Raw genomic sequence first — 13,530 nt, forward strand, 5'->3', positions numbered from 1 at the left:
AAGGCTCTTATATAGTCTGAGCTCTGCTTTATCCAGAGCATGTTGACACCATTGGGGGTACTGTGCTGGATTATGGGGAGAAGGAGGAATAGGGATATCTGAAGCCCACAACTTCAGAAAACTTGCTCACAATTAAAAAAAAAAAAAGCTGACGTCTGGCTGTCCATGCTATCACATGCTACTCAAAGCATTATCCGCATGTGTAAGGCCCCACCAGTTTGCAAAGAGCTGGAGTCTGAGGCAGGAGACCTGGCTTTTCCTCAGCTGGCTCTGTATGTGCCATGTGCTTGGGCGCTCATTCCTTTGCTTATGCCCGTCCTTTCCTGACCACACTGGCTGGCATATTTTCCTCAGAACAAACCAGGCATTTTCATACTGCCAGTAGCTCTGCTGATTTCTCTAAACAACTCATACGTGGTATGTCCAAACTTCCCCTCCTGGGACTGTCTTCCACACCCCGCGCTTGGTGAGTGGTGGTGTCACCACCTACCAGCTTCAACAAGAAGGCATTATAAGTAAGTCTGATGCCTTCCGCCTCAGTGTTTAACAAGCCCTGTCTGTCTGAGGGGTTCCTCTCAGGTCCATCAACTTACCATTGTCCAGGAGTTACAAGAGGAGCGCTGTAGCTGCCTCATTGTTACCCTCCCTTCCTCCAGGATCTCCTTCACCCCAGCCTTTCCCCTGCAGAATCGTTTGCTCTCCCCTGCAGAATTGTTTGCTCGCTCCTGCTCTTCATCAGCAATTTCCAGTACTTCCCAGGTCAACTCAGATGCCTCACCCAGCATATCAGCAATTTACCATGAGTCTTCTGCCACCCTATCTATCTCTAAGAGAAGATGCCAGGGTGGTGGTTTGTTTGAGACTGGAATTGGTACCTGTTGGGCCCACAGGAAGATGCCTGGGAAATAGGAGCTGTCTTCGAGGGCCCACTAATCCACTCGTGCCCTAGCAGTCTTTCCTTCCCCAGACCTCCTCCTCCACTTTTCCCTGTGGGAAGGCCTTTCCTGCCTCTGCTCTTCACACCTGCTTAGCCTTCGAGAGGCAGCTCCATGTGTTGTCGCTCAGACTTTCCCTGGTGTGCTTCCACTGCTCACCCCCTAGAATCTTAACATGTACAGCCTTAGTGGGGTGTGGTGCACCACTTTAACTTTAATCCCAACACTCTGGCAGCAGAAACCCATGAATCTCTGTGAGTTCGAGGCCAGCCTGATCTATAGAGTGAGTTCCAGGACATGCAGAGTTACACAGAGAAAGAAACCCTGTGTCAAAAGACCAAAAGAAAGAAAGAAGGAAAAGGAATGCTAGATTTTCAAGATTACAGTCAGTTCTAGCTTTGAAAACTGCATCCTGTGCATCGCCTCCTGTGCCCCTTCTCTTGGCTCCACGTGTTCTGCCACCAGTACCCCTGGCCAGGTTCCTAATGGAGGAAGAATACCCTGTCCCCCTTCCGCCTGCTGTGAAAGTAAGTAGCCAGCTCTCTGCACACCCCCAAATCCACACACATTCATAGGTGGCACCCGCTGTAGGAAGGACTGCTTAGTCATGGTAATTAGAGAAAGCGTAACAGTAGCTGTCAGTCATTGAAACCCCTCTACATGCCCAGGTTTTTATCTCTTCTAATACCAAACTAACTCTCCCAGGTAGAGGCTCTTCTCATCTACATTTCCCGAGTGTGTAAGAAAGGCCCCAGACTGTTCAGGAACTTGCACAAGGCTCACCTTCATAAGTGGCAAGATCATTGTATTATATTGTTCTCAGGAACACAATAGTCAACAAGCCCCAGAGTTTCTACAGGGTAAAGTGGGTTCCAGAATGTTGGTTGCTGATTGGTGGATGAGTAGATTAGGGTTCTCCCCATTGAACTTGCCTTCGGGTTTAAAGGGAACTTGGCTGAGTGTCTGTAGCTTATGCCAAGAAGTATGGATTTTGTCTCATCTCCTAATGCCCAGCTGTACACAGACATGCTCCCTCCTACTCAGTAACAAACTGCCTGGAACTCTTTCCTGGCTCATATTTACAAGAGAATGTGATAAATTCCGTATTGATCCCTTCTGTTCCACTGTAAATTTTGCAAAAGATGATTAAATAGAGCAATAGAGTCTGCAGGCATTGTGGCTCAATATGTTGTGGACTGGAGTATCGACCTCTTCCATCCAAAGGCAGCCTGCGCCTATCCCTGCTGCCCCAGACCAGTAATTAAAATCCTGTGAGACTGGGATTTAAAATCCAATCATATCCCTGAATCAAGCCTTCTAGCCTCCCTATGTGACGAGTGCAATAAGGTAACGGCAGGAGCATGTTTATGTCTGTGCTGAAGCAGTCCCCATAGGGTGGGTAAGAAATGGAGAGTTGGGTAGCCCTGCTGGCTAAATCACTTCACCCTGACACCACAGCCACTTGTAAGACAAGCTGTAGGTCCATAAACAAGTCCCAGCCAAAGACCACAACTCACGCTCTAAGAGCAAATATCTAGCACAAAAATCTCACAGATTCTGCTTCACTGTGCTCCTGTTCCCACAGAGAGTGCTGAGAGTTTCAGTGAGTGGCTTGGTCCTGATTGAACCACTTGGGGAATTTGGCAGTCAAAAGTGTGTGAATTTCCCCCAGAGTTCTTTGACTTAATCTGAACGGAAGCTAGACTTCTTCGTGGGTCCTGCAGTCAGGGCACATGTTACTGTTGGGGATAGGCACATTCTCCTCCTCCTTGCAGGATCAGGAGCTCCCTAGGAGCAGAAACATTATTTTCTTACTCGCTTTTTCTTTTATCTCTCATACCTACCTGGCACAGTGGCAGACACATAGAGGACTCTCAGAAAGCATCTTTGAATGAACGAGAGGGGGGGGGGAGAATGTATGTATGTATGTATATATGTATGTATGTGTATAAATTAGTTAATATTGATAAATAGGAACCAGGCAGTGGTGGCTCACACCCTTTAATCCCAACACTCTGGAGGCAAAGACAGACACAGATGAATCTCCTTGAGTTTGAGCGCAGTCTGGTCCTATAGAGTGAGTTCCAGGACAGCCAGGGCTACACAGATAAACCATGTCTCAGAAAAACAAAGGAAAACTAGGAACTGGCTGGAGAGATAGCCCCATAGTTAAGATCACTTGCTGCTCCTACAAAGAGACAGGGTTTGAGTTCCAACACCCACATGGCAGCTCACAACCATCTGTAATTCCATTCCCAAGGTATCTGATATCCTCTTGACCTTCATAGGCACCAGGACACAATTACACAGACATACATGCAAATAAAATACCCATTCACATAAAGTAAATCTTAAAAAAAAAAAAAAACTATAAATGACATATCAGTAATGCACTTAGCAAGTAGCTGTCCACCTGGTGCATGCGCTTTTCTGGTGCTGGGGAGCTTGGCTGGGCCATATTCGGCCTTCAGACTTTCTCATGCTTATCAGGTCAGCCATGGACTGCATCCAAGGGTCTTATTATTAACCTCCCGGTTCTGCATGGTGGCAGGTGTGCTCAACGTTTTTCTTTTTTTTTTTTTTTTTTTTCCTCCAGCCCAAATCACCAACCAATTGCCTTGAACCATTTTTCTCACATGGCTTCTAAACCCTTTCTACACCAGTTGTATTTCCCAGAACAATCTCTCTACTTTGTCTCTCTTCCAAAACCTATGACTCCTCATTTATACTTTACCTCTTAGTGTCAATCTTCTGTCAGGTGTGTTTAGTGCCCTTCCCGCCCTAATCACATCTGCACATTGAATGAGCAGCCCAGCCCCATGGTGTCCATATCAGAAATAAACATGCTGAACACGACCAAACCTACTTACTGTCACTGGGAACTTTTCTAGTCTGTCTTTTGCCCCACCCTCCTGGGGTGTAGTTGTCCATCAGTGGCTGACTAGCATTCCGTATGTTACTGGCATCCAGCCCACACTTCACTGTGACCACAGGGTTTTCCTGAGACATCCCATCAAATGTCTGATGAAGTCACCCTTTGCCTTAATTACCTGACTGAGCTCACAGGTAATTCTGATAAAAGAGCATCTCCTATGGTTGCTACAGACCCTCAGATGCCCACCTCTCTTTCCAAAGGTTCACAAAGCCCTTTACTGATATGTTTGCTTCTGGAGATGTGGCAGCCTGTGGGAAGTTTGTGATTAAATGATTGCTTTAATCACTCAAAAAAGGAAATGACTCAGGCTTTTTATTTTACTATATTTATTTATTCATGGCATGTGTATGTGCATGTGTATACCTGCATACACATGCCGTAGCATACGTGGAGGACAGAAGACATCTTGGGAATTGGTTCTCTCCATCATGAGTCCCTGAGCTGGAACTCAAGTAACTAGGCTTGGTGACAAGTTCCTTTACCTGCTGAGCCCAAGCACTGAGTTTGTCTTCTGCTCCTCTCAGCTGGGGCTGTGGTTTCCTTCTCCTCAGATCAACGGTGCATGAGGAAAAATGGGGTCAATCCATCTCCTCATCCCTCCATCCAACACTGTCAGTTTCTTTCTTGTCTCTCCCCCTCCATATGGGTTCCGTTGGGTGATAAGGCCTGCTGCTTCCACGGCATGCCAGTCTTTAGCCTGTGTTCTGTGCAACATGAGAGGCTGTCGGAATGAGGAAAGCAGCTTTCAGTCTCCCAATTCCAGAAAGCAGTGGAGTCCCTCTGGCTGCCACGGTTGGGGTTGCGGGGGAGTGGAGGGATGTATCTGGTGAGTTAGGGTGGCTCACCAGTTATTTCCCTTACCCCAGATCAGGAACCCTGAATGGGAAGAAAGGAAGTGTTCTGCTGTACCCCTCCTACAGAAATGTCTGTCCCCAACTCATGTTGAGAAACTTGGCTGTTTTGCTGGGGCCTGGCGCTAAGGAAAAGGAGAAAAGATGTCTTTCTGTCTTTTTGAGGTGGGATGAGGGAGCAGAGCTAGCTTCTTTAAAAAACAAAACAACTTGTGAAATTTCAGACACTTATGAAAGAGAAATGAATCCCTGTTTTAAATCTTAACCTCCCTGTTTGCTGCTATGGCCACGGGCAAGTCATGTCAACTCTGAGCCTGTTTTCTCTTTGTGTGATGAATTATTCAGGCACAGTATGTGAGACTGTATACCAGCAAATGTTAGCCTGCATCCCTGCTCTCCTATCAGTCCCAGGCTGTCTGTAAAGTGGAAAAAACAATACCTCTCCTCTCTCTTCAGCAAGTTGCTAAGGACTAAATCCATGAATCGCCAGCAGAAAGCACGGCATGGAATGCATGCCTTATGATATGATTCTTGGCTAAGGGTGTATAATCATATATACATGTCTGCTAGAGCATGTGTCTGATGTGTGTGGCGAATGGAAGACACTCCAGATAAGGCCTCAGAAGATAGGACTGTCTTGTCCTTTGTCACTCTCAAGCCTCAGAAGTCTGCCTCCATCTCTCCTCAAGAGCTAAGGAGAGACTGGTGTGACAACTGAAATGTGGCAGGCCTTGAGCAGAAAAGAGAATGAGGAGAACAAGAACCCAGAAGGGAGATTCCTGGCCATTGGCCTTGAAGAATGTGGGACCTTGGTGATCACAAAGACAAGGGGCAGGGCTCTGGGCTGAAGGAACTGTTTGGACACCATGTCAGAATGAGTGTGGTGACAGGGAAGGCACACAGCTTGTTTCACCATTTCTGAATGCATCCTGGATAGAAAACTTGCCGCCGGAAATTCCAGCCTACATGGGCACCTCTAACCATGGAAGGACATCTGTAATACTAAAACTTCTCTCTGGAGATAATAAAGAGACCGCCAAAATTGTGAACATCAGGATAAAGGGAACAGAGGTAAATGTGAAAAGGAAGAGTGGATGAGAAAGCTTTTACAAAGATCACTGTCATCTGTTTTTCAACCACATTCCAACTTTCTGTCTCACTCAGACATCATAAAACCCATAGAGATAGGCAGACAGCAGCCTCTGGCAGAACAGTAAAGAAGTGCCCAGCCAGCAAGTAGTACTCTTCACCCACCTGCTCCAGCTAGGAGGGGAAGTGCTTCTCCTCTTCCCACCTACAGGAGAGAAAGGCATCTGGGACCATTGAAGAGACTAGGTGTCACCAGATCAAGGGGCACGATCACACACTTGCAGTCAGAAAGGCTTTTCCAGTAGACAGAACAGCCATGTTCTCTCTGCCTCAAAAAATAGCGCCTGAGGAAAGACTGTTTGTTCGTTTGTTTTGTTATTTTAGTGGCAAATACGAATGAGCATCTCTGCTGGGCTCTGTGCTGGTGAATAGCAAGGTGGAGACAATGTATAGTGATAGCCTTTAGTGGGAGGGTCTTGCAGGAAGACAGGCAGAAGGCTATGGGAGTGTAGAGGATGGTACCCAGCTTTTGCTGAGTACTTCCCCAGCTCAAAACCAGCCTGTGGGTCCTATACTCATGGAGGAGATAAGCCTCTGGGCATGCCAGTGAAGGATGATCCAGCTTAGGTTACCCATGGTGGTACCAGGACATGGGTAAGGGTCCCAGACTCAATAAAAGGAGAAAGTGAACTAACACCAGCTCTCTGTTAGTGAGTGCCTGAAGCCCCTGTCACTATCATCCTCTGCTATTATGGACTGTATTCTTGAACTATGAACCCAAGTAAAACCTTTCTCCTTCAGGTATTTTACCACAGCAATGAGTAGTGATGTACAGAAGATAGACTCAGTCTTAAAAGATGGAGTCAGTGAGCACATGCCTTTAATCTCAGTGCTCAGGAGGCCAGTCTGGTCTCCAGAGTGAGTCCAGGACAGCCAAGGCTACGCAGAGAAACCCTGTCTCGAAAAAACAAAACAAACAAAAAGATGGAGTCAGTGGAACCAGGGGACGACCTATTCCAGATGCAGTAGAGAAGTGACTTCTTGGGAATTGGAAGACCTCATGTCTTTTCTCATTTGAAGTGTGTGTGATGATATCAAACCAAAGGCAGATGTTGCACCAAAGACAAGCAGTAGGCTCCCTGGGTACCAGTGAGCCAGGCCTCTCAACAACACCCCTTCCACTGTCTTCACCTGGGTAACAAAATGTCAGCCAGCCACAATGGCACCAACCAGCACCAGCACTATGCCCACACATCCACTCCTACCCTACTTTCTGGGCCCGATCCCTATTGACAGAGCCCCCAGAATCTGAAGGAATTCAAGACAAATGGTTAAAAGGATGGAGTTAATAAAATTTGAAAAATTGAGGCCTGTCACTCCACTAAACTTTTTTCAATACCACTGACAGAAACATATTTCCCCAATGAGTGACCTTCCACAGCTGTAGCGGGCAGGCGCAGCCACAGCCGTGCTGCCAGGAAGCAGGGCTGCTATTTATCAAATATTATAAGCTGGGACAACTAATCTGGAGCAGGAGAGGAAGGAGGGGTCCTGCACCACACTGCCTAGGGTGCTCCAGGTGTTTGCCCCAGTCCCAGACAGCCAGTGGGAGGTGACGGATGGCCTGCGATTAGCACTCCCACCTCCTTCCAGCCTACTCACTTGCTCCCAGAGGCCTGACCCTCTAGACCAGCTGCTTGGCCTGGAGGGGCCCTGGGTGGGAGGCAAGGGGAGGTCAGGCCAGGGCACGGGCCATCCTGATGCCCCCGGAGAGGGCAGCCGGGTGAGGCCCAGCGTGGTTATTTATTGGAGTGTAATGGTTTGTGGCCGTTGGTCGTGAAGGTGAAATCGATCAGTGGTAGAAGTCAGGTTCTATCAATTATTAGAGCAATTAGTCAAGTCAGAGGGAGGGCATGAGGCTGGGGGAGTAATATTGGATGGACATTATCCAGGTGCTCTGCCTCAGCCTTCCTAAAGTGGGGACAGATGTGCTGCCCTGAGGCTCCAGAACCTTGTAGAACCAGGCTGGTTTCCTCTGGCAAGCAGCCTGACCCAAGAGTCTTCTGGACTGAAGCCAAGGCCCAGCACCACCGTAAAAGGAAGCCCCTGTGCTGCTGGCCCAGGTGCAGAGATGTCCTACCTGTCCCCACCTCGTGCTTTATGAGAAGTGACATGACTCCTGCTAGAAATTACTCCGTGGCCAATGTTTATGGCACGCATTTTTCATTCTGTAAGCAAATATAGATCACTGACAGCACTTGTTTGAAGCAGCGAGTCTCACCCTCTCTGCTTTCTTCTACTGCCTTCTCACCTCTCCCTCCCCCCATCTCTGCCCATTCCTCCTCCTTTCCCTAGTTCCTCTCCCTCCTGGAAATGCCCTGATCCCCACTGCACAGAACACATATCTAGTAGCAGAACTCCCCTCCTGGCAGCCAGAGCAAGGAGAGCCCTCTCTATTACTCTCTTGAGGCTCCTGCCGAAGCCGCGCTGTAGGAGTGAGGAGAATGCTCTCTGGCACTGACTGGCCCCTCAGACCTTACAGAGCGCATCAATGCCCAGCACCCAGAAAGCAGGGCCATGCCAAGAAAACTCCAGATGCTCTGGTCGGTCCTTCTTGAGCTCTGTGGTTCTTGTCTGTCTGTCCACCCATCACCATCTGTCTGTGTTACTGTCATGTGCTCATTGTGTCCCCATAGCTCTTGGAGAGCTTAATTTGTGCTAGATTCAAACTCTAAAACCAGGCAAAAACGTCTGCAAAAGAGAAAACTGGCCACAGGATTGAGGGGAGGGTTTGAAAAGAGTCAATGGCCAAATTACTAGTTACCACAAAGTAGTAAGGAGGGATTTAAAAAGAAAAATAAACAAACAGATTCCCAACAAGGGGGGCGGGGCGCAGTCAAGTTCAAGGTTAGGGTGGGCTATATAATGAGCTTAAGGCTAGCTGTCCCTAAAACCAAACCCAAGCATGGGGGGAGGGGCTGGAGAGAGAGCTCATGGGTTAAACACTCATGCTTTCAATTTCAGCAAACGTATCAGGCAGCTCACAACCATATTTAACTCCAGCTCCTATGCCTCTGACATCTGTAGGCACCTGTGCATGTGCACGCGCATGCACACACACATACAGAATTAAAGTAAATTTTGGGGGGGAAACTGCTCTTTGGCCCTGCCAGTCCCCATCCTGCGCACAGAGCTGCTGCTGGGGTGCTACTGCTGTGCCCAGTGTGTGCCAACTGATGTAAAAGAAAGAGGGAGGCTCTCCCGAGTTCTTAAGAGACTAGAAACAGTAGTGATGGTAAACACTCGGACACTCATTTAACTGGGCTGGGGGCGGGGTGGGGAGGAGATGTAACCTTACTGGTGCTTAGTGAACACCAGGGCTGCCATAGGAAGATCCCTCCTTGCTGAGACATCCCCCTTCTTGATGCTATAGATGGTGAAAGACCACTGCAGGGATTGTAGCAGTGTCACTCTGTTGAGGGGTGGAAACTGGAGTTAGGAAGATCCAGGCCCAGGGTAGACTCCCGTCTTAAAACAACAGACTCCTGCTGCTAATGGCTGCACTTAAATCCAGTGTCCATGTCTATCCCTTGGAGATTTTAATTCCTCAGGGTTGCAAGCGTTAGGTGAAAAAAAAAAAAGCAGGTTGTGGAGCCAACCACAAATACAGTGACCTGTAGGCTATTGTTACTGTCACCCCAGGGCATCTACTGAAAAGACTTGGAGCATACAACCAGAGTTGGGCATGGTGTGTACACGCTGTGTGTACAGACTCAGGCATCTGAAGCAGGAGGAATGGTTGAGCCTAACTTTTCAAGGCCAGTTTGAGAGAGTACACGTGGGTGTGAATACTTGGTCTCCCACACCTGTTAACAACCCATGAAATCACATCAGGAAGATCTTAAGTTCAAGATCAGCCTGAGCTATGTAGCAAAACCCTCTCAAAACTAGAGGCAACAACAAATACAACAGAGACGTGTACTGTTTATGAATGTTACTAACAGCCAGAAGGGAGAAATAGCTCCTGTGTCCAGCTAGCACATAGGAAAGTGTGCTATCTTCCCAGAACACACATGAAGGAACCTTGAGAGCACGTGCCACGAAAGAAGCCATGCACTAATGGCCACACATTGCACCGTTCCAGTAATAGGAAATACCCATGAAGAGAGAATGTCAACCTTTTTTTTTTTTTTTTTGTCTTATTTTGATAATTGGTATAGGGTTTCATCATAAGAAGTGAGTAAATTAGATAGTAGTGGTCTTATACAACCTCAGATTAAACACCAAATGGTGTGTGTTTAAAAAACAGACTTAAGGCTGCAGAGATAGCTCACCAGTTAAGAGCACTGGCTGCTCTCCCAGAGGACCCGGGTTTGATTCCTAGCATCCACACAGTGGCTCATAATTCCACTTCCAGAGGATCCAGACACTTCTCCTGGCCTCTTCATATACCAGGCACCAGGATTTTAGGCTCAGTGGTAGAGTACTTACTTGTCTAATGTGTGTGAGGCCCTACTCCCAACACTGGCTTAGGAGGCTGAGATCGGAGGCTTGCTTAGAGCTTGAGGCAAGCCTACTCTATATAACAAGTGCCAGGGCTACATGGGAAGACTCTATCTCAAAGGAGAAAAATAAAAGATAATATTGAGAAAAGAAGTTTGAGCTATTCTGTTTTAGAAAGGACTCTTTTGTTGTTTTTCGAGACAGGGTTTCTTGGCATAGCCTTGGCTGTCCTGGACTCGCTCTGTAGACCAGGTTGACCTCAGAACTCACAGTGATCCGCCTGCCTCTGCCTCCTGAGTGCTGGGATTAAAGGCGTGCGCCACCACGCCCGGCTTAGAAAGGACCCTTTTATATGACTTTGTGAGTCAGTGTTTCTTTATATGGGACTATATTGAAAATGTGAACATTTTCATAAGTGTACATACATATATATGTGAGTGCATATGTTGGCATTTGTGTTGGGTATATAAATTTGTGAATTTATTCACCAAATTTTAGCATGTTTAGCTATGTGTGTGTGTGTGTGTGTGTGTGTGTGTGTGTGTGTGTGTGTGTGTTGTAGTAGAAGAAGAAGAAGAAGGCAGCCCTAGTATCCTCAGCTCTGTCACAAAGAACCACATAGTTTGTCCTTCCAAAGTAACTAGATATGTTTTCCTACCATTCTGCAATGTCTTAAATTACAATGGAGATTCATACTGAAATTGAGGTGCCCAACCCACCTGTAGGTGAATACTGAGGACTCACTAGTCATTCATATAGCCCCTGACCATTTATCCTTCTTTTTCTTCCAGGAGCCAACCCCCTTCAGAGGAATGAGATGGGACACACAGCCCTGGACTATGCCCGGGAAGGGGAGGTTATGAAGCTTCTGAAAACTTCTGAGACCAAGGTCAATAAGAGAGGAGGCTATGGGTTCCCCACGCCTCATTTAACCTTCTGTTTGTTTGTTTGTTTGTTTGTTTGTTGCTGTTTTGCCTGTATGTATCTATATTACCATGTGCATGCAGTGCTCCAAAGAGGCTGCAGGCCATTAGATCCCCTAGAACCAGAGTTCAGACAGTTGTTAGCAGCCATGTAGGTGCTGGGAATGGAACCTAGGGCCTCTGGAAAAAGAGCTAGTGCTCTTAACTGCTGAGCCTTCTCTCCAGCCCCATAACCTTGCATGTTGATCCTTTATTTTCTGGCAACTGGTCTTACTATATAGCCAAGGCTGGCACTCCCAGAGTAAGTTATTAAGACTGAAGCAAACGCAGGTAACCACAGGGCTAGATAGTAGGTTCTATGTAGGAATGAGCTCATTTTACCTGGCTTTCTGGTCCTTGTCTTGTTTGTTTTCTAGCACTTGGGAGTCTGTTGCCTGCAGATCTACTAAAGTACCTTAAGATACTGGGATTGCAGGCATGCATCACTAAGCCAACCCTTGATGACTATTGTCTATTTAAATTCATATCCATATCCCTGATCTTAGCAAGGACAGGGAAGTTTCCGGTCATGACTGTGAAGAGGGAGAGGCCCAAGCCATTTGTGGCGTCTGAGAATTAACAGTCACATTTATTTTTAAGGTGATGGCCTCCCAGCTTCTTTCCAGCAAAAGGTACTAGCCAAATGCAGTTTTGAGCAAAATATGAGTTCCTCGGGCCTCGCATACCTTACAGCCTCCTACAGCCTCCTTTCCTGTCATCACTCCTTCGCTCTCACCTTCCACACACATGCCAGAGCCCGCTCAATCTGAGTAGGCAAAGTCCCCATCCTAGTGCTATCTTCTCAACCAAGCTTTTGAACTCCCTTAAAAAAAAAAAAAAAAAAAAGACTAAGGCTCCTGCTTTTCCCCAGCCACAGAACCTATAATTTGGGAACAATTGGGTAGATTCCAAGAACCAGAGTCACAAACCTGAGACCTGGCAGGAACCTGGACAGTCATCAGATCCTGTGATGGGAAATCTTACGAAAGCAAAACAGACAAATCCGAAGGAAGTGGAGCTGTTCTGGTTGAGGGAAAGATGGCCCAGAGTGTTGTTGCACGTGCAGCTGCTGAGAGGGCACTGCAATAGAAGAAATATCAATCTGAAGTGTGAGCCCACTGGTTTGTTTTACTCTTGAAGATACTGGAGCGAGGATTATGACGTTACTTGCCTTTGGTCCCACAGTGAGTTAGCATCAAAACTGAAACTAACACTCTGACCACAAGGCAGGACCTAGCCTGGAATACCAGGCTTCTGATCCCTTCGCTCTTCCCAACCTTGAGGTCTTGTCCACAGAGATAATTCAGTGTGACAGGTCCCACCTAGTGGCCTGTACTCCGCCTCTCTGAGACAGCAAAGACCTGGGTTCTCATCCTAGCTCTCTCACTCTGCCTGTGTGATGCTGTGACTAGCACTTTCCTCACTGAAACCTCAATGAGCCCTCAGATTCAGCCGCATATATGAGCCCATACCCATCAGGATGAGCTGGCCTGCATTGCTCTAATCATACAAAACTTCCGTGGTTTGAACAACAAAGACGTATTTTGCCTTGTGCTGTTGTTTGCTGTTGGTGGGGGATGAGCATAGGCTCTGCTCATTGAGGGCACCCAGACCCCACCTTGAGAGCACCCGCCTACCTCACTCCTGGTTCCTGGTTGCTAGTTGTTGGCCAGAGGAAAAGTATACTCTGAAGTGTCTCAAAATTTCAGTTGAGAGCTGGCAAGGTGACACTTACCTCACAAGCCTGACAACCATGGATGGATCTCTACAGTCCATGTAAAGGTAGAAGGAGAGCACCAACTCCACAAAATTGCCCTCTGACCTCTACACTCATGGCCACACTCACAGTTGACTACTCAGCCTAGAGGTAAAACACTTTACTTCCTACAACTCACCAGCCAGCACTAGCCATAGGATGCCACCATTACCAAACATTATCAAAGGGGAGCAAAAAAAAGTAGCCCTATCATATTTGAAGGAGAGCAGAGCTGGAACCACTTGGTGATAACCTCAGCTTAGTCATTGTCTTAGGATAATTTCCTCAAGAGAAGGGATGGACTAAGAAATGGTAGCTAGCTTTTCACAACCCATCCAAATTGGTTCTTGGGACCAAAAAGAGCTACTAAATTCAAGGGGCTGCTGTTTTCCTCTTGGTGTTCAGCTTCTACACCCCTAAGAACAGCTGCACTGCCTGCCATTTGGGTCAGCTTCTCCGGGTGCTTTGATGAGATTCCTGCTGGTTCCAGATAGCCCCG

The 13,530-nt window shown here is 47.3% G+C and overlaps 1 protein-coding gene across 2 annotated transcripts in view; it reads left to right on the top strand.

The window, feature by feature from the left end:
- The window catches only part of Clpb (caseinolytic mitochondrial matrix peptidase chaperone subunit B), a 125,944-nt gene that overhangs the window by 78,292 nt on the left and 34,122 nt on the right, over window positions 1-13,530 (top strand). For both annotated transcript variants that reach the window (XM_051149072.1, XM_051149073.1), the window contains one exon: window positions 11,105-11,202. In XM_051149072.1, coding sequence (XP_051005029.1) covers window positions 11,105-11,202 — 98 coding nt within the window. The remainder of the gene's footprint in view (window positions 1-11,104; window positions 11,203-13,530) is intronic.

The sequence above is a fragment of the Acomys russatus genome, chromosome 7, assembly GCF_903995435.1.
Source record: "Acomys russatus chromosome 7, mAcoRus1.1, whole genome shotgun sequence".
NCBI lineage: Eukaryota > Metazoa > Chordata > Mammalia > Rodentia > Muridae > Acomys > Acomys russatus.